Below are 20,170 nucleotides of genomic sequence, written 5' to 3' on the forward strand. Positions count from 1 at the left end.
GGTCCAGTAAGTCATATTCAGAGAAGGAGACATGAGTGCACCCCAGTTACCATTGAGTGCAAACACTGAGTAGTTTTTTATGTAGCTTACAGTGTATTCTGGGTGAGGCCACATGTATAAATTTAACGTGTGATCTAGTGAAGGCACTTGCTTTTTCTTGAAATGACTTATTCACTCTTGGTGGAGGAGGGTGTGTTTTGATTCCTGGATAAGCCTTGAGGCCAATTCTTGGATCAGGTGTGGTGACAGGGAGGTTTCTAGAAAGGGCACTGTATGTGGTGTCACTTTTTAAAATCTTTATTATTCCTAAAGGAAATGAATAAGTGAAACATGTGAAAGAGAAATTACACCATTGAGATGCTCTCTTTACTTCAGGGCATCTTCTTCACTTCTCTCTCCTTTGTAAGATGATTAATGGACTGACTTTATTTAAACTGTGGGAAACAAATGAAACCATTAAGTGTTTATATTTAAGGCAAATACATTAGTAGAGGTAGAGAAGCTTTCTGTGGGCCACATGGCCTGCCCCTAGCCCATAAATGCTCCTTCTGACTTTCCAACACAACTGCCAAACTCTGCCTCCACACATTCTTTTTAAAACTTCTTTTCCATTCCAAATCCACTTGGTACTTTCATTATGGTCTTGTTAAAATTGCAAGATGCCCGCTGGGACTTCCAGGATAGATTTTCTCTTTACTGAGGAGGAGCAAAAGAGGAAGAATATAAAAGCACTTCTATTTGTTATTCCTTCAGGGAGTCATAGTAAAGAAAAATAGGGACACTTCTATAGGAGGAGTATCTTTTAATTTGACATTGTTTTAACGGTGAGCATTTGGGGCAAGTGTGTATGCTTCCCCTTTATTTTAGCACCTTGTACAACATCCTGGATAGGACTACTGGGACAGATAATACTATTTTATTTACATGTGGAACAAATAAGTGAATGTACTTACAAGATATATGTTGATTATGAGCTTCATGTAAGTGCAGACTTGCACTTATGTCATTGGTTCTTAGAATTAGGTCAGTTTTACCCAATTTGTACCTCTATCTCTGTTTCCTCTAGATAAGACTTACTGTGGGAATCTGATAACTCTTTTCCTATATTCTCATAAATGGCTACAAGATATTATGGGGGGGTCTGATAAATGTTTTTTTTGTTTTCCTGTATGTAGGCACATGCTTAAATGTAGTAAAAACTTCTTATAAATGAGAAAACCAGTCACCAGCATGACCCATCCTAATCTCATGATCCTTCCCTCTATATATCCTTGTGTTAAGAAGTATAAAGACCAGCAAGGAATGGTCTTGAGGATGGAGTGGTAGGTCCTGAACACTAGTACCCACAGGCAGGTACACAAAAATTTTGTGAATTACACTTTAAAATTCTCTTTCCCTTTTAGATCTTGAATTTGCCTGAACTGATTGATGATTCCAGGTATAGAACTAACCACCTTCGGGTACAGAATAGAAAAGAGCTTATTAAATTACTATCGACACGGTAAGCTTGGCTCTACTGTTTGTACCTTTAAGAATTAATATGTTATTAGCATTTATCTGGCATTTTGTGGTGCTCTTTTTGGCTTATTTAGATTAACTTATAATTATCTTTCATTTTACAAAATTGGTTAGTGGAAATGTATTTTAAAGCTATGTTTTTCTTTGTTTGAAAGCATTTGAAAGTATTTCACATGTCTTACTAAGTATTGCATCATAACAGTGATAGAAATAAGAACATCACAATAGCTTGCATTAGTTGCTTCTCTGTGGCATATGTTTGGGTTTAGTCTATCATAAATACTAACTAATAATTTAACATCATTTTTTACATTTACTGTATGAATCGCTCTACATACATGATCTCATTTAACCCTTATAATCATCCTGTGAGGGAAGTTCTATTATTTCCATTTTACAGATAAGGAAACTGAGATAAGGGAGGTTCAGTCAAGAGCCAGTTGGCTTTTCTGAGCCTCTCTGTGTAGTTTGTCATGATGATGTTTTGAAAATGGCAGGTTGAGTCATAAAGGATTAATGCTGACCAATTAGAGTATTTGATTTTCAAATTATTCCATTCATGTCAGGTTATACTTTTGTTCAAACCTGTATCAATTTTTCAAGTTTGCCTCAGAAAAAGTTAATAATTCTTACTCTTTCCTATCAGTTTCACTTTTGTTTACATCTGACTTCTCAATCTGTAGGAATAGATTGTGGTTTTTGTGGATCTCAATGCCCATGTGAACCGTTCTTCAGTATGAACATTTGCTCTCATCAAACCAATAAATTAAGGACTTTTGTTCAAATATAATATCTTGTCTTTTGAAAATGCCCTTGTGTTTCCATGTAGCATAGATATATCAAAGTTCTTAGACTCACAGATATCAAGAACAAACTGAGTACCAGTGGGGAGGTGGGGGAGGGACAATATAGGGGTAGGAGAGTGGGAGGTACAAACTATAGGGTGTAAGATAGGCTACAAGGATGTAGTGTACAACACGGGGAATATGGCCAATATTTTGTAATAACGAAATGGAGTGTAACCTTTAAAAATTGTATTAAAAAACTAACAAACAAGCGAAAGTTCTTAGAAAAAAACTTCTGCTAATGTTATGTTTATTCCTCTTCCCTTCTCCTTTGGGGATCTCTACATGAGTCTGCATTCATTACCTATTTGCTTTTTCCTGGATTTTAAGCACTTCTTCTCTACGCTGCCTGTCTCTCCTCCTTCAATCAATGGGGCCTCTGTGTGTGGGACTGATATGCAGAGAAGAGGGGAATGAGAATTGGGCTCCCCTTTCTTGGTCATTAGTTAAATAAAACTCAGATTCTACTGCAAAGCCGGAGAGCCCTCAGTCATTAACATTTCACCCCATGAGAATTGGCCCTTTATCTCTGCTTTTTGCCTCTTTGCCTCTCAAGCAGTTTTTGATTCATTTAATTCATTGATATGACTTTTTCCTTTCACACCATGGTTACCAAGTTTCAATAACAGGCACTTGTGAGAACCTTATCAAAAGCTCTTTGAGAATCTAAATAAATCATATCCATGCTGTGAGAAGAGTGGACCCAAGAAAAATACAAAACCTAGGCAGATATGTGTCATCTTGTTATTGAGTTGCCAGCACTCTTCTAACTTTAAGAACCACAGAGTTAAATTACTGGTTTCCTGTGTCCTAAAACCTGTATTCCTTGCTAAATTCTGTTATAGAATTCTATTGTGGACAGACTTCTAGCAGCATCTGTAACAGTTTAATTTCAAATTTCTCTTTTTGGGGTGAATTAAATAACCTAACACCTTTTTCTTTCTCCTCTTATATACCCAGAAGTGGGAGTTTGAGCATTTTGGAACCCATAGGTTCTTATGTCTTTATTCAGACTTAAGAGGAATCAAACTTGTAAAGAAGAGACTAGAGGGTAGTCTTAAGAGAGGAAACTTGATAAGGGAGTTCCCTTCATCATCATCCTGCTGTTAAAACACAGACCACAGAGAGGCCCTTGGGTGCCCAGAGGCCAGGGTCCCTGCTCTCTTGGGCTGGTGTGTGGACGTGTTTTGGTGGTGTCTTGTGGGATGCAGTTCTACAGTCTCTTCCAGCTCAGGTCTCTTCTCCGCGGTGGATCAAACAATGGTGACCAGGGAAGATTAGGATATTGATTCAGTCCCATCGATAACCTTATCATTTGTTTTTCTGAATAAATATCCCTGGATTCACTAGTACCATTAAGTGTTGGGCTTTCAGAAGTCTCTGTGAATGTTGTAAAATGTCTCATTTTCATGATATGATTTTATGTTTTTCCAATATTCAAAATATTAATGGCTCTATATTAATTACATGATCAAATCTGGTCATTTTATTCTGACATCATGGCCTTCCACAACCTGACATGACCTTTCCTTTCCACCTTTTCCCAATATAAAGGAATAATATAGGGAGGTGGGTCCAGAGGGAGAGAGTAGGGGGAGATGGCAGGAAAATCATGCTGTAAAAGTTATAATAGAGTTTATGATAAAGGAGTTTATGAAACTTGTGAAACAAAGGAAATTTTTTTGTCCATAAAATGAGTTAGCTTGTCAACAACTTCTGTTTTCGGTGTAACCTGATGATAGGTCTTTTTTTTTTTCCTTCCAGTTTTATTGAGATATAATTGACATATAATGTTGCATTAGTTTAAGGCACACAAATAATGATTTGATATATGTATATATTCTGAAATGATTACCCTAGTAAGTTAACATCTGTCACCTCACAGTTACAAATCTTTTTCGTCCCTTGTGATGAGAACTTTTCAGATCTACTCTCTTAGCAACTGTCAAATATACAATACAGTAGTATTAACTATAGTCACCATGCTGCACATAACATCCTCAGGACCTATTTATCTTAAAACTGAAAGTTTGTGCCTTTTGAGCACCTTCACCCATTCCCCCCGCCCACCCTGAAGAGACGTCTTGAAGGGAATACGCAACCTAATAGAGTTTGAAGTTTTCCAGCAACTTAGAACCAGCAAAAACTTCCTTCCACACCTGAAGAGACCTAGGGACTCAAGAGTTTCCATCGAGCATGCTTCTCATTTGTTCCTTCTCTTACTCATCTATTTAACACGTATTTATTGACTACCTACTATGTGCCAGTGACTGTTTTGGGCACAAGGAAGATGGCTTCAAAAACAAAACAAAACTAAACTCCCTGCCTGCCTGGACTTCCATTAGAGTAAACCTTGTAGACGTTCTAGAAGACTTTTCTTTAAGACCTCTTCCATAAAAACATGTGTTTTGATATGCCTAAGAAGTTAGTTGTCCGTATTTTTCATACAAACTTTTTGTAAATTTTGCTTTACAGAAGTATTGCAGCTACAGTCTGTGCCTGTTAATAACTTACTGTCTTTCTGTCTTTTTGTGAGCATATTACAGTGCACATGCTACAGTTTTTTGTGTGTGGTTTTCCTGTCATTTCTATAGAAAAGCATATTTTTTGTAACAGTAGCTACATTACCGTGTGAATATACCATGTTTTTCCCTGTTGTCTGCTATTAAACGTTATATCATAAAACTTTCCTTTAATGCTCATAGACACTTTCCTCAGCCTATATTTCTATTTTGGAAAATCTTTAAAATACATAAAAATGTAGAGGGATTTGTGAGAGTGAATTTGCACTTCAGACAACTTTAAAAAAAACTCTAGTAATGATGGACTCATGGTGTTCCTTAAAAACAAAAAGCAAAACAAAACGTCGCACCCCTTTCATCCAATTCGATATCCAAAAGTGAAAACAGAAGCATTTATGGATTTTTACAAAGTTTGCTCTCCTAAATACACATAAAGCTTCCCTCTTGTGTTTCAAAATCTTCCTTCCAAAGTATGTTTCCTAAATTTTGATTAATTTCCTGAGTAATTTCCCAAAGTAACTTTCCTGCCCATGGCAAGCATTCATTTAAGTGTTTTAGAATCAGGTGATTCTCTTTGCATTCTCCTCTGCAATTCATAGACTCTTTAGAAAGTGCCTACCAGAAATGTCAGTCATTTACCTCACTTTTCTGTCACTCTTGCTAAATTCAGTTTGATGCTGCTCTCTGAGAGTGGTCGGCCTCACTTGGAGAGGCAGCTGCATGTTTTTGTCATTAGCGGTGTTTTCCATAGCCAGCACAAACACAATCCCTCTCAAGTGCTCTCAGGTGTTACTATTCCCCAACTGTGGCCGTGAACAAGATTTTTTTTTTTTTAATTTAAAGGTGGAAGACTTTCCCCTTGAACTTGCCATTTTGTCCAGGGTGTTTCAGAAAGTCTGTTTACCCAGCTGCTAAGACCAAAAACGAGGCAAAACTAAAGCATGTTCAAAGTCCCCAGCTAAAACACAGAAGAAAAGATAAAATCGAGACTAATGCAGGGTCTGTTACAACAAACCCCTCCTTTGCAAAGCTAAGGAGCAACAAACTCCTCAACCTGTGCGACCCACACACACGGGACCAGCATTTTTGCAATAGTTTAGACCCCGCGGGAGAGACTAAAAATCATGATGTGTATTGATACTAAGAAGAGAAGGATTATGATAATGTATTAGTAGTTGGGGAGAAATAATAGGAAGACATGAAATGAGGATGAAGGAAAAGAGAAATAATAGGGAAAATAGAAATACAATTCATTTTATTCCTCCTGCTTCCTCTCTTCATCAACGTTAATGGCCACTGACTGTGTGCCTTTGTCCTGCAGATACAGAGATGAAAGATGAGGTGGCTCTTGGTCTAAGTAGGAAAACAAACAAGTAAAGCAATGAATTAAATAGAGTGTGTGAAGTGCCACTATACACATATGCACAGGGTGGTGGGAGGCCAGAGAAGGGGCGACTACCTCAATCTGGGCAAGTCAGGGAAGGCTTTCCTGCAGACAGTGCCAGCTGAGGTGAGTCTTTTTTTTTTTTTCCAGTTGAGATGAGTCTTAAAGGACGAATAAAATTAGGCAGGTGAGGAAAAAAGATAGTTCACATCAAAGGAGGAAATATCAAACTGAGTGTAATTTTATACGGAGGAAAAAATAAATCATAGGAGAAGAAAAAAAAGCTTGGAGAGAAACTGATGACAACTTTTAAATTGCTTTTTGAAAAGTGCTACACGTTAGGGAAGCGTATGTCAGTATAGTCCTAGTGAAGGCATTCCTAAAATGTTAGTTACCCTAAGTTGTCATAAATAAAACTAACAGTGTGAGACAAATTTACCTTTTAAAGTACTGTGGCATCTATGTTCATCAGGATATTGGTCTATAATTTTCTTGTGATATCTTTGTCTGGTTTTGGTATCAGGGTAATGGTGGCCTCTTGGAATGAGTTTGGGGGTGTTCCTCCCTCCGCTATTTTTTGGAGGAGTTTGAGAAGGATAGGTGTTAACTCTTCTCTAAATGTCTGATAGAATTCACCTGTGAAGCCATCTGGTCCTGGACTTCTTTCTGTTTGTTGGAAGATTTTAATTACAGTTTCAATTTCATTACCTATGATTGGTCTGTTTATATTTTCTAATTCTTCCTGGGTCAATCTTGGAAGGTTGTACTTTTCCAAGAATTAGTCCATTTCTTCCAGGTTGTCCATTTTATTGGCATATAGTTGCTTGTAGTAGTCTCTAATGATCTTTTGTATTTCTGCAGTGTCAGTTGTAATCTCTCCTTTTTCATTTCTAATTTTATTGATTTGAGTCCTCTCCCTTTTTTTCTTGATGAGTCTGGCTAAAGGTTTATCAATTTTGTTTTTCTTCTCAAAGAACCAGCTTTTAGTTTTATGGATCTTTGCTATTGTTTTCTTTGTTTCTATTTCATTTCTTTCTGCTCTGATCTTTATGATTTCTTTCCTTCTACTAACTTTGGGTTTTCTCTGTTCTTCTTGCTTTAGGTGTAAGGTTAGATTGTTTATTTGAGATTTTTCATGTTTCTTGAGGTGAGCCTGAATGGCTATGAACTTCCCTCTTATAACTGCTTTTGCTACATCCCATAGGTTTTGAATCATTGTGTTTTCATTGTCATTTGTTTCTCGGTATTTTTTGATTTCCTCTTTGATTTCTTCAGTGATCTCTTGGTTATTTAGCAGTGCACTGTTTAGCCTCCATAGACCAATATCACTGATGAATATAGTTGCAAAGATCCTCAACAAAATACTAGCAAACAGAATCCAACAATACATTAAAAGGATCATACACCGTGATCAAGTGGGATGCAAGGATTCTTCAATATATGCAAATCAATCAATGTGATATACCATATTAACAAATTAAAGAATAAAAACCATATGATCATCTCAATAGATGCAGAAAAAGCTTTTGACAAAATTCAACACCAAATGGTTGGAAGACCTAAATAGACATTTCTCCAAAGAAGACATGCAGATGGCCAACAAATACATGAAAAGATGTGCAGCATCACTAATCATTAGAGAAATGCAAATCAAAACCACAATGAGGTATCATCTCACTAGTCAGAACGGCCATCATCAAAAAATCTACAAACAATAAATGCTGGAGAGGGTGTGGAGAAAAGGGAACCCCCTTGCACTGTTGGTGGGAATGTAAATTGATACAACCACTATGGAGAGCAGTATGGAGGTTCCTTAAAAAACTAAAAATAGAACTACCATACGACCCAGCAATCCCACTACTGGGCATATACCCTGAGAAAACCATAATTCAAAAAGAGTCATGTACCAAAATGTTCATTGCAGCTCTATTTACAATAGCCAGACATGGAAGCAACCTAAGTGTCCATCAACAGATGGCTGGATAAAGAAGATGTGGCACATATATACAATAGAATATTACTCAGTTATAAAAAGGAATGAAATTGAGTTATTTGTAGTGAGGTGGATGGACCTAGAGTCTGTCATACAGAGTGAAGTAAGTCAGAAAGAGAAAAACAAATACTGTATGCTAACGCATATATATGGAATTTTAAAAAGCGGTACTGATGAACCTAGTGGTAGGGCAGGAATAAGGATGCAGACATTGAGAACAGACTTGAGGGCACGGGGGTGGGTGGTGAGGCGAAGCTGGGATGAAGTGAGAGAGTAGCATCAACATATATACACAACCAAATGTAAAATGGATGGCTAGTGGGAAGCTGCTGCATAGCACAGGGAGATCAACTTGGTGCTTTGTGATGACCTAGAGGGGTGGGATAGGGAGGGTGGGAGGGAGGCTCAAGAGGGAGGGGATATATGTATACGTATAGCTGATTCAGTTTGTTGTACAGCAGAAACTAACACAACATTGTAAAACATTTGTACTCCAATAAAGATGTGAAAAAAAAAACCCACATATGAACTATTTAGAAAAAATAAAGTACTGTGGCAATACCTTTAGTAAAATAAATAATTATTTTTGGTTTTGAATGATCTGGTTTTTCTGAAGTCAAGTTTCTGGTATGCAATTGAATATCTACTTATTTTCACAGTTTACTGTATTAAAATACTGTGAAATTAAATGCTGTAGTTCAGAGCCTTCTAAACAGAGGTGCTAAACAGACATTTGTTGAATTGAATCCAGAACTTATTAAAGAGCTTCACCTCTTTAAATTTGGTGTCAAGTTATTTTTAATATACTTGTTCAGAATATTGGAGAGTTGGACCTGGAGCATTCTTGGGCTGTTCATGGAGGGCTTGTGACTTCAAAGATGCCTAAATATAATGTTAATTTTTAAAAACTGACATCTTGGTTCCATCAGACAAATTTGGTCATTCCACTTCCCTGACTAGGTCTTTCAGGGAGTCTCCACAGCTTTTAAGATAAAGTTTAAACTATTTATCTTAACACATGTAATTGCATCTCCCACTTTTGCCTTAGAACCATCTTATAATTTGGCCTGGTCTTTTAATCTGCTGTGTCTTCCCACAGGCTCATTGCTTTTCACTAAAATGATGAAGCTTCTTCATCTCACTGGCTGCTACTAGTCCTTTAAAATGAGCACAAGTTTTGGGAGCTCTTCCTGCGTCTCATTTGTCTGTTTAAAGTGGCCCCTCCTATGTTGCTGAATCAAAGCATCTATTGCGTTCAGCTGTCATTCATCCTCCACCTTGACGCAGCAGTCAACTTCTTAAGGCAGAGACTATCTTTGTTTTTAGAGACAGTTTTTTTAGAGCAGTCTTACGCTCATAGCAAAACTGAGAGGAAGGTACAGAGAGTTCCCATGTACCCTCTGCTACCCCCCAACCCCTGCCCTCTCCCCCAGCCTCCCCACTACCAACATCCCTCACCAGAGTGGTACACTGATTATAACTGATCAGCCTACATTGACACATCGTAAGAGACCATGCACGTGGTAAGAGACTGCCTTTTTTTATTTTATTTCTGGTGCCTGTTTGGGTCCCTGGCGCTAGATGTTCTTTCAGTTAGTGAATGTATGAACCAGTGATGGGCAAAGCCATCCCAATTTGGCAAACTGGCCAAAGGGAAGAGACCCAATGTCAGGTCAGAATAAAAAGAGGAGAGCAGTGGTAGCTAGAAATGAGAACTTTTTCTAAACTAACCCAGGAGGCCTGTATTATGATCACAGAATGTCAGAAGGCCCGAATTTGAAACCAGAGCCTTCCATTAACTCTGTGGTCTTGAGCAGATCCTCTGATTTCTCTGAGCCTCAGGTTCTCATATATACGGTACGTATAAGAATACCTGCATCACTGTGAGAATTAAAAAACAGAACAGGCATGAAGGCAGCCAGCATAGCCCTCAGCAAACAACAGTGCTCAGTATATTTGAGGAGAATCTCAATCCTCAAGAATCAGAAACTACATTTCCCACATTTTTTGCCATCAGAGTTCTCCTATATCATTTTTTTATTCATGGATGCCAAGTTTTGAGAGATTTTCCTCTCCCAAACTGTAATTATTATATGAATTACCTTCCACAATTTTATTTAATAGTTTCATTTAACTGCCAATCAGATCCTGATTAGGACGATATAACTAGTGTTATTGTACTGATTTGATTTAATTCTAGCAGAAGTAAAGCATGACATTCTAGTTGGCCTGTATGACCTTTTTGCAGCTAAACAAATGATTTCTGTTCAACTTCTTAAAAAAATTAAAAATAGCTCATAAGACTCAGGAATACATTTAACTTTGTACAGTGCTCCTAATAAAGGCTATTAATAGTGCTTTTTTTTTTTTTTTCAAACCCAAAGTGGACCTTAATAGTTCATATACTATTCCCTTTCAAGAAACACTGTTTCTCAGTGTGGGCAATGAATTTGGAACTTGTGAACATTCCACTTAAATTATTCCATGCATTTGTGGTTGTACCCTCATAAAGAATGAAGCACTTTCGTGTGTTCCTGAGTTGCTGTGCTGTGTTAATAGACTATGAAAAGCTTCAGTCAGGGGCTTTGAACTCTGAAATAAAATACATCCATGAGTTCTCCTGTGTCATTTTTATGGTTAAGTTTTTCAAAGTTTTAATGGGTATCTTTGGCCTTCCTGAAAACTGTTGACTTTACTTTTCTCTTAAATAATATCTATAATATCCTTAATTTTCATTTTTAGTGGAAAATAAAACTACCATATATTTCATCTCAGACAACCCTCTATCTCTTGCCCCTTCCCCTACCCCCCATCTTAAATCCCCATTTCAACCCTCCCTCCTGCCTGCCTTCCATGCCTCCATCTTCCTGTCCTTATCCTGTCATTCACAATTTGAACTCTTTTACAATTAAATAATACATGGATATCACTTATCACTTTCCTAGGTGGGTTTTAGCTACTTGCAGGAAGGCTTCATTGAACAAGTGGTTTGCTTAGAGAACAGGGAGGATTTTATCAGTGGCCATCTATATGATGTAATTTAGAAGGACTGGGAGGAACCTCTGTTCCATGGAATATAACCCTTCCTTACACATAGTTTGCTGATTTCAGGAATTCTGCAATTATAGATTTTAAGGGCTTAAAAGTTTGTCCGCTCTTAAGCTTCAAACAGCACAGAGGTGGGGGGGGGTGTTAAAACAGGTAGTCTTATTCCTTAGAGTAAATAAAATTCCCCAGGCCCTTTCCTCAGACTAGATTTTAATATGGGGAAAGTGGAGAAATCATCAAAGCCCTGCCTAAGGTGAGTGAAAAGCAGAATGAAGGCTGAGAGCAGTCAGGAGCCCCAGAGATTAAGTTCCCCTCACTGACACTTTTGCCAGGGCTGGGAGGCTATGGGAGTCTCTTTTAACCCGGATTAATTCCTCCCCTCTAAACCTGGCAACCATCGACTCTCCCATGTCTACATGTTTTTAATATACGTAGAGAAACTTATTGTTTTCTCCCACGGAAACTTTTTTGTTGGTCTAATATTCTCTTTCCCATATGATCACATTTTAAAATCTTTTCTGCCAGCCTTTTTTTTTTTTTCTGCCTACTATTAGTATCTTATGAGGCTGCATTTCACGTGATTTTTATATATCCTCAACCTACATATTTAGTTTATTGTAACCTTCCCCCCAATCTTTCATAATGCTTTGAATCATATCATTGTAGGTTTATCTGGGATCCACTGTAGAGGGCTGATTTGGATAAATGGATCTGACGTTTGGTGAGGGTCACATTTGTTTTCTTATGCATTCCAGGGCAGCTCTGCCATTATCAGCTAATAGATGGTCCCTTGTAAAATGTCTATATTTTATGTGGTACATTTTCTGAATGTTGGTTATTTGGAGATAGATTTAAGTGGCTATTTGTTGTTACTATAAAATCAGCCTGGAGGGGAAAAGAATGAAAGAAACACAGCCTTGGAATGCATCCCTTTTGGCTTACAGAATGCAAAGGGAACCACTGCAACTCCAAGCAAGCTCCTCGTGACCAGGGCTCTTTCTACCCTGTTAAGAGAATTCTTTGTGACTGAGAATCTAATGATATCTTTAAGTGAGTCAGGATGGAATGGAATGTCATCCCACTCCTTCTCTCCCCCTCCTTTTTTCCAGAAGGGCTATAAAACATTCCACACTGCCTTTTAGTAGAAAGAATTAGGTGGTAGTGGTGGGATATTTATATGTATGTGCAGGGGGGTGAGGATGGTGGCGGGAGGGAGTCCAGTAAACTCTGTTTCCCTGGATAAAACATTTAATACCCTCATTTCTCCTTTGGAACTTAATGTATATTTTTAGATTTATAGAATGTTAGAGCCCTAAACACTTGGGGAGCTGGATAGAACCTGGGATATCATTGAACTTAACCCCTTCCTACGTGTAAGAACTTAGAATTTAACAGCATCATGGCCACAGACCCCTTGAAATCTGGTGGGAGATTCCACAAGGCCAACTCGAAAGGCCTTCCTTTTGGGAGGGTGTAGGCACAGCTCTCCAGACTTTGCTGGCTGACCTTCTTTTGCCCTTGACTTTTGAATTGGATGGAGAATCTGGAGTTTGACTCAGTCTCCTGACACTTGGTTTGCTCCGTAGACTCCCAGACTCATTCCTGCCCTGCCCAATTTCCTGCCTGCCTTTGGCTCAGACTGAGTTCTGTTCTGCAACTACTTTGCCCCCACTTGGGTTCTATTCTTATCTCTTCTTAGCTTCAGCTTTCCAGCGTAGGCCTTCCTTGGGCCTTTGATCTGACATCAACTGATGTTTCTAGTGAGAGCTGACTCCACTTCTCTCCCGGTGCTGACAGCTGACATCCCCGCTGAGCCTTGATTTCCACCAGCTGTCCAGCATCCTGGAACATTCCCTAGCGACCAGCTGCTCCTGGCCATCTTCACCTGGACAATCCACAGTAGTTTTGGCAAGCTGCTCACTGCTTCCAAAGCCAGACTGGACCTACCTTAGTTCTGGTTTAATATGTTTTCCCCAGTATCACACAGCTCACTGGTGTGTGAGGCTCAAATTGGAATCTCCTGATCCCTTTTTCCACAGTACTCCTGGGGCAATCACTTATTTCCCTTTTCTCTAACTAGAAATTTTGTATTTAGAATAATCCTAGGTAGGAAAAGAAATTAAGTGAACATTCTGCATGCCCCCCAACCCAAACACACACACACACACACACAACTTTTAATCTTTCAATTTATAAATTTGCATTTTTCTTTCTTAATGATTTTTCTTCCCTCTATTGTGAATTGTTTTTCTTTTCTCATTTGCTAACTTTGGAAAAAGAAAAATCCAGACATTGGAATGTCTGAGTTTATTTAAGTCTCAGCACTCTGTTCAATTTAATGAAGGGAAACAAAAAAGGAAAATCAGAATGCTGGCCTGGATCTTTGTGGCTCTGGGATTGGCCCTTTTTGGTGGCCATTGATATATACTATATTTGGAAAATAAGAGTAATTGGTGGTTCCAAGCTATTTTTAAACACATTAGAATATAGAAATAAATTCTAAAATATAGAAATTTAGAACTATTAGAAACAGAAACGGTGAGAGACATAATCATTTTGTAATAATTTAACTATTTTCTAATATAGGTAAATAAAAAGAGGATTTATTTAGCATATTTAATGAGGTGGCAGTAGTAGACATATGTCACACTGCATACCCTGCTAACAGCACATATTCTTTTTTAGTGTCTATGGAACATTTACAAACACTGATTACAGACTAGGCTACAGAGAAAATATTAGTAAGCTTCAAGAAAGAAAAACTAACCACAATGAAATATTCTAAAAATTAATAACAAATTTAAATATACAAGTATAGATATAACTATAAAGCACAGCATGTAAGCCAAAAAATTTAATATGGGATGAAAAATTTAAAATCATAGTTAACAGTTGTGGTATAGCAAATCATCCTAAAACTGTTTTAAAATGTGTCTGAAAACATTTTCTATGAAGAGTTAGATAGTAAATACTTCAGGCTTTGCGGACCTTGTGGTCTTCATCATAGCTACTTAACTCTACTGTTGTAGCGAGATGGCAACCATAGACAATACTTAAATGAGTGAGTGTGACTGTATTCCAAAAGGACTCTATCTATGGACATTGAAAGTTGAATTTCGTACATTTTTGATGCATTACGAGATATTATTCTTTTGATTTCTTTCAATCATTTAAAAATGTAAAATCCATTTTTTTTCTTGAAAACTCACAGAATTCACTCTCTTAACAATTTTCCTACATATCATATATAGCAGTGTTAGCTATAGTCACCATGTTGCCTTGTATATTACATCCCTAGTATTTGTTTATTTTATAACTGGAAATTTGTACCTTTTGACCACCTTCTTCCAATCTCCCTTCCTCTTACTCTTTGCTTCTGGTAACCACAAGTCTGATCTCTTTTTCTATGAGGTTTTTTTTTTTTTGTTTGTTTGTTTTTGTTTTTTTTAGTACTGCATATACGTGAGATCATACGGTATTTGTCTTTCTCCGTCTGACTTATTTCACTTAGCATAATGCCTTCAGAGTCCACCCATGTTTTCACAAATGGTAAGACTTTCTCACTTTTTATGGCTGAATAATATTCCATTGTCTGTGTATACCACAATTTATTTATCCATTTATCCATTGGTGGACACATTTTTTCCAAGCCTTGGCTATAGCAAATGATGCTGCTATGAACATGGGGATGTAGATATCTTTTCAAGTTAATGTTTTCATTTCCTTTGGATATAATCCCAGATCTGGAATGTGATAGTTCTATTATTAATTTTTTGAGGATCCTCCATACTGTTTTCCATAGTGCTGTACCAATTTACATTCCCACCAACAGTCCACAAGAGTTCCCTTTTCTCCACAACTATGCCAGCATTTGTTATCTCTTTCTTTTTGATGATGGCCATTCTATCAAGCATGAGGTGATATCTCATTGTGGTTTTAATTTGCATTTTCCTGATGGTTAGTGATGCTGAGTATCTTTTCATGTGTCTGCAGGCCATCTATGAGTCTTCTTTGGAGAGATGTCTATTCAGGTCCTTTGCCCATTTATAAATTAGGTTATTTGGGTTTTTTTGCTGTTGAATTTAATGAATTATTTATATATTTTAGGTATTGACCCATTTTCATGTATATGGTTTACAAATTTTTTTTCCCATTCCATAGGTTGTCTTTTCACTTTGTTGATGGTTTCTTTTGCAGTGCAGAAGCATTTTAATTTGATGTAGTCCCACTTGTTTATTTTATTTTATTGGAGTATAATTGCTTTGCAATGTTGTGTTAGTTTCTGCTGTACAACAAAGTGAATCAGCTATATGTCATATATCCTCTCCTTCTTGGACCTCCCTCCTACCTCCCCCCCACCCACCAATCCCACCCATCTGGGTCATCACAGAGCAGCGAGCTGAGCTCCCTGTGCTATACAGCAAGTTACCACTAGCTGTCTGTTTGACACATGGTAGTGTATATATGTCAATCCTAATCTCCCAATTCGTCCCACTGTCCCCTTCACCCCTGTGTCCACATGCTTTTTCTCTACATCTGCGTCTCTGTATCTGCCCTGCAAATAGGTTCACCTGTACCATTTTTCTATTATTTTTGATATTGTTGCTTGTACTTTAGGTGTCATATCCAAAAAATCATTACCAAGACTCATGTCAAGGAGCTTTATTTTATCTAGAAGTTTCATGGTTTCAGGTCTTACATTTAAGTCTTTAATCCATATTGAGCTAATTTTTGTGAGTGGGTGTAAGATACAGATCCAGTTCATTCTTTTACATGTGAATATCCAATTATCCCAGTTTCATTTATTTAAAAACCTTTCTCTTCTTCACTGAGTATTCTTGGCTCTCTTGTGAAATATTAGTCAACTGTATATGCTTGGATTTATTTCTGGGCTTTGCATTCTATTCCATTGGTCTATTTCTCTGTTTTTATGCCAGTACCATATTGCTTTGATGACTATAGCTTTATAGCATTGTCTGAAATCAGGAAGTATGATGCCTCCTGCTTTGATCTTCTTTCTCAGGATTTCTTTGGCTACTCAGCATTTTTTATGGCTCCATGTAAATTTTAGAAGTATTTTTCTACTTCTGTAAAAAATGCAATTGAAATATCAATAGGAATTGAATTGAATCTATAGATGGCTTTTGATAGTATTGACATTTTAGCAATATTAATTCTTTCAATTCACGAACATGGAATACCTTTCCATTTATTTGTGTCTTCATTGTTTTCATTAGTGCCTTGTAGTTTTCAGAGCAGAGATCTTTCTCCTCTTCAGTTAAATTTATTCCTAAGTATTTTATTGTTTTTGATCCTATTGTAAATGGGATTAATTTCTTTATTTCTTTTTTTAAAAATTCATTGTTAGTGTAGAGAACACTACTGATTTTTGACCGTTAATTTTGTATCCTTTAAAATTACTGAATTCGTTGATTAGATCTAACAGTTTTTTGGTTGAGTCTTTAGGATTTTCTATATGTAAAATTATGTTATCTACAAAGGTAGACACTTTTACTACATCCTTTCCAATTCCAATACCTTTTATTTCTTTCTCTTGCCTGATTGCTTTAGTTAAAACTTCAAGTACTTTGTTGAATAAGAGTGGTGAGAGTGGGCACCCTTGTCTTGTTCCTGATCTTAGAAGAAAAGCGTTCAACTTTTCACCATAAGAGATGATGTTAACTGTGGGCTTGTCATTTATGGCCTTTATTATGTTGAAATATGTTCCTTCTATGTCTAATTTGTTAGGAGTTTTTATCATAAATGGATGTTGATTTTGTCAAATGCTTTTCTGCATCTATTGAGATGATCATATGATTCTTTTTCTATCACATTGATTGATCTGCATATATTGAACCATCTTTACATGCCATGGATAAGTCCCACTTGATCATGGTGTATGGTCCTTTTAATGTGCTGCTGAATTCAGTTTGCTAGTATTTTTTGAGACGTTTTTCATTTGTTTTCATGAGGGATATTGCCCTGTAGTTTTCTTTCCTAGTAGTATCAGTTTCTGGTTCTAGTATCAGGGTAATGCTGGCCTCATAAAATGAGTTTGAGAGTGTTCCCTCCCCTTTTATTTTTTGGAAGAGTTTGGGAAAGATTGGTGTTAATTCTTCTTTAAATGTTTGGTAAAATTTACCAGTGAAGCCACCTGGTCCTGAGCTTTTCTTTGTTGGGAGATTTTTTATTACTAACTCAATCTCCATAGTAGTAATTGGTTTATTCAGACATTCTATTTATTCTTGATTTAGTCTTGGTAAGTTATATGTTTCTCAGAAATGTTTTTCCATTTCTTCCAGGTTGTCCAGTTTGTTGGCATATATTTGACTATCGTAGCCTCTTATGATCCTTTGAATTTCTGTGGCATCAGTTGTAATGTCTCAGTTTTTCATTTATAATTTTGTTGATTTGGTTCCTTTCTCTTTTTGCCGTGGTTAGTCTAGCTAAGGGTTTTTCAATTTTGTTTATCTTTTCAAAGAACCAACTCGTACTTTGGTTCATTTTTTTCTTTTTTTTTTTTTGTTCTCTTTCATTTACGTCTGCTCTAATCTTTAGTATTTTCTTTCTTCTGCTAATTTTGGCCTCAGTCTGTCCTTCTTTTTCTAGTTTCTAAAGGCATAGAAGGCTTCTTGGTGGCGGCAGCAGCAGCCTGAGCGTCCCATACCCGTCTCTGGGGTCCGTGCTGATAGCCCGTGGCTCGCGCCTGTCTCTGGAGCTCGTTTAGGCGGCGCTCTGAATCCCCTCTCCTCGCGCACCCCGAAACAATGGTCTCTTGCCTCTTAGGCAGCTCCAGACTTTTCCCCGGACTCCCTCCCGGTTAGCCGTGGAGCACTGGCCCCCTTCAGGCTGTGTTCATGCCGCCAACCCCAGTCCTCTCCCTGGGATCCGACCTCCGAAGCCCAAGCCTCAGCTCCCAGCCCCCGCCCGCCCCAGCGGATGAGCAGACAAGCCTCTCGGGCTGGTGAGTGCAGGTCGGCACCGATCCTCCATGCGGGAATCTCTCCGCTTTGCCCTCCGCACCCCTGTTGCTGCGCTCTCCTCCGTGGCTCCGAAGCTTCCGCCCTCCGCCACCCGCAGTCTCCGCCCGCGAAGGGCCTTCCTAGTGTGTGGAAACCTTTCCTCCTTCACAGCTCCCTCCCACGGGTGCGGGTCCAGTCCCTATTCTTTTGTCTCTGTTTTTCTCTTTTCTTTTGCCCTACCCAGGTACGTGAGGAGTTTCTTGTCTTTTGGGAGGTCTGAGGTCTTCTGCCAGCATTCAGTAGGTGTTGTGAAGGAGTTGTTCCACATGTAGATGTATTTCTGGTGTATCTGTGGGGAGGAAGGTGATCTCTGCGTCTTACTCTTCCGCCATCTTGAAGCTCCTCTGCCTTGTCATTCTTTTTCATTTTTGTTTTCCTTTTGCTTTTTTGAATGGGTAATTTCCAATGTCTTTTCCTCCAGGTTGTTGATTATTTCTTCTGCATGGTCAGGTCTATTTTTGAAACTCTGTTGAATTCTTCAGTTTAGTTATTATATTTTTCAACTCTAGTATTTCTGTGTTTTGTTTTGTTGTTTGATGCTTGCTATTTCCTTGTTGAACTTCTTCTTTTGTTCATGCATTGTTTTCTTAATTTTGGTTAGTTGTCTGTCTGTACTTTCTTGTAGATTACTAAACTTCCTTAAGAGGACTGTCCTGAATTCTTTGACAGTTCATATTTCTCCAATTTTTAAGGGTCAGTTATTAGAGTTTTTTAAATTTCCTTTGGTGGTGTCATATTTACCTGATTTTTCATGACCTTTGATTCCTTATGCTGGTATCTGTGCATTTGAGTAGTCAGGATTCTCTTCCAGACTTCAAAGATTTGCTTTGGCAGAGACAGTTCTTCACCAGTTAGCTCAATTTGGGTTTCTGGGTGTGTTGCTGGTAATGTTCTTGGGCAGTTGGGGCCTGATATGATGGTCTGTTTTGGGGCAAGGCAACTGTTCCAGTTCTGAGGATGGGGATGGTGGTGTGTTCCACTGGCTAATAAGAGTTAGATAGGACTACTGACTTGGTTTCCTACCCAAATGAGGCTGTAGGATGGACTCTGCAGTTGTCTGGATTCTCTGATAAAGCTTACTAGTTGGTTGGGACTGGGTACAATATTCAGTAGTAAATGGGGGTATAAATTAGCTTCCGTGCCCTGGCAGGGCAGCAGGACAGGACCCAGGGACTGTAAAGCTTGTTGTTTGAGGACTCAAATCAGGCCAGAGTGTGCACTGAATTCCCTGATCAGGTGAGACCACCAGTTTTGCTCTGCACATGGGGGAAGCCATGGACTGTGCTTTCTGTTCAAGAACTAATGTACATAGGGCTGTTGAATAGGCTGTGCAGCTTCTCATGTGTTTTGGTTAGGTTCCCTGGTTGGACAGGCTGAAGGCTGTATTCAGTAATGAGCAGGGCTATGAATTAGATTCCCTGCCTGGGTGCAGTGAGAGAGGCAACTCTGAAGCTGGTAAAGCTTTTTTTTTTTTTTTAAATAAATTTATTTATTTATTTATTTAATTTATTTTGGCCATGTTGGGTCTTCGTTGCTGCGCACGGTCTCTCTCTAGTTGTGGTGAGCGGGGGCTACTCTTTGTTTCAGTGCGCAGGCTTCTCATTGCAGTGGCTTCTCTCTCTCTCTCTCTTTTTTTTTTAAAGAAGATGTTGGGGGTAGGAGTTTTATTTATTTTTGCTGTGTTGGGTCTTCATTTCTGTGTGAGGGCTTTCTCTAGTTGTGGCAAGCGGGGGCCACTCTTCATCATGGTGCATGGGCCTCTCACTATCGCGGCCTCTCTCTTTGTGGAGCACAGGCTCCAGGTGCGCAGGCTCAGTAGTTGTGGCTCATGGGCCTAG

The 20,170-nt window shown here is 38.3% G+C and overlaps 1 protein-coding gene across 3 annotated transcripts in view; it reads left to right on the forward strand.

Moving 5' to 3' along the window:
• SUGCT (succinyl-CoA:glutarate-CoA transferase) overlaps window positions 1-20,170 on the forward strand; it is a 720,769-nt gene that overhangs the window by 239,450 nt on the left and 461,149 nt on the right. For all 3 annotated transcript variants that reach the window (XM_082631909.1, XM_082631908.1, XM_082631910.1), the window contains exon 11: window positions 1,404-1,501. In XM_082631909.1, the coding sequence (XP_082488035.1) occupies window positions 1,404-1,501 (98 nt within the window). The remainder of the gene's footprint in view (window positions 1-1,403; window positions 1,502-20,170) is intronic.

Source organism: Mesoplodon mirus, assembly GCF_964341445.2.
Source record: "Mesoplodon mirus genome assembly, chromosome: 9".
Taxonomy (NCBI): Eukaryota; Metazoa; Chordata; class Mammalia; order Artiodactyla; family Ziphiidae; genus Mesoplodon; species Mesoplodon mirus.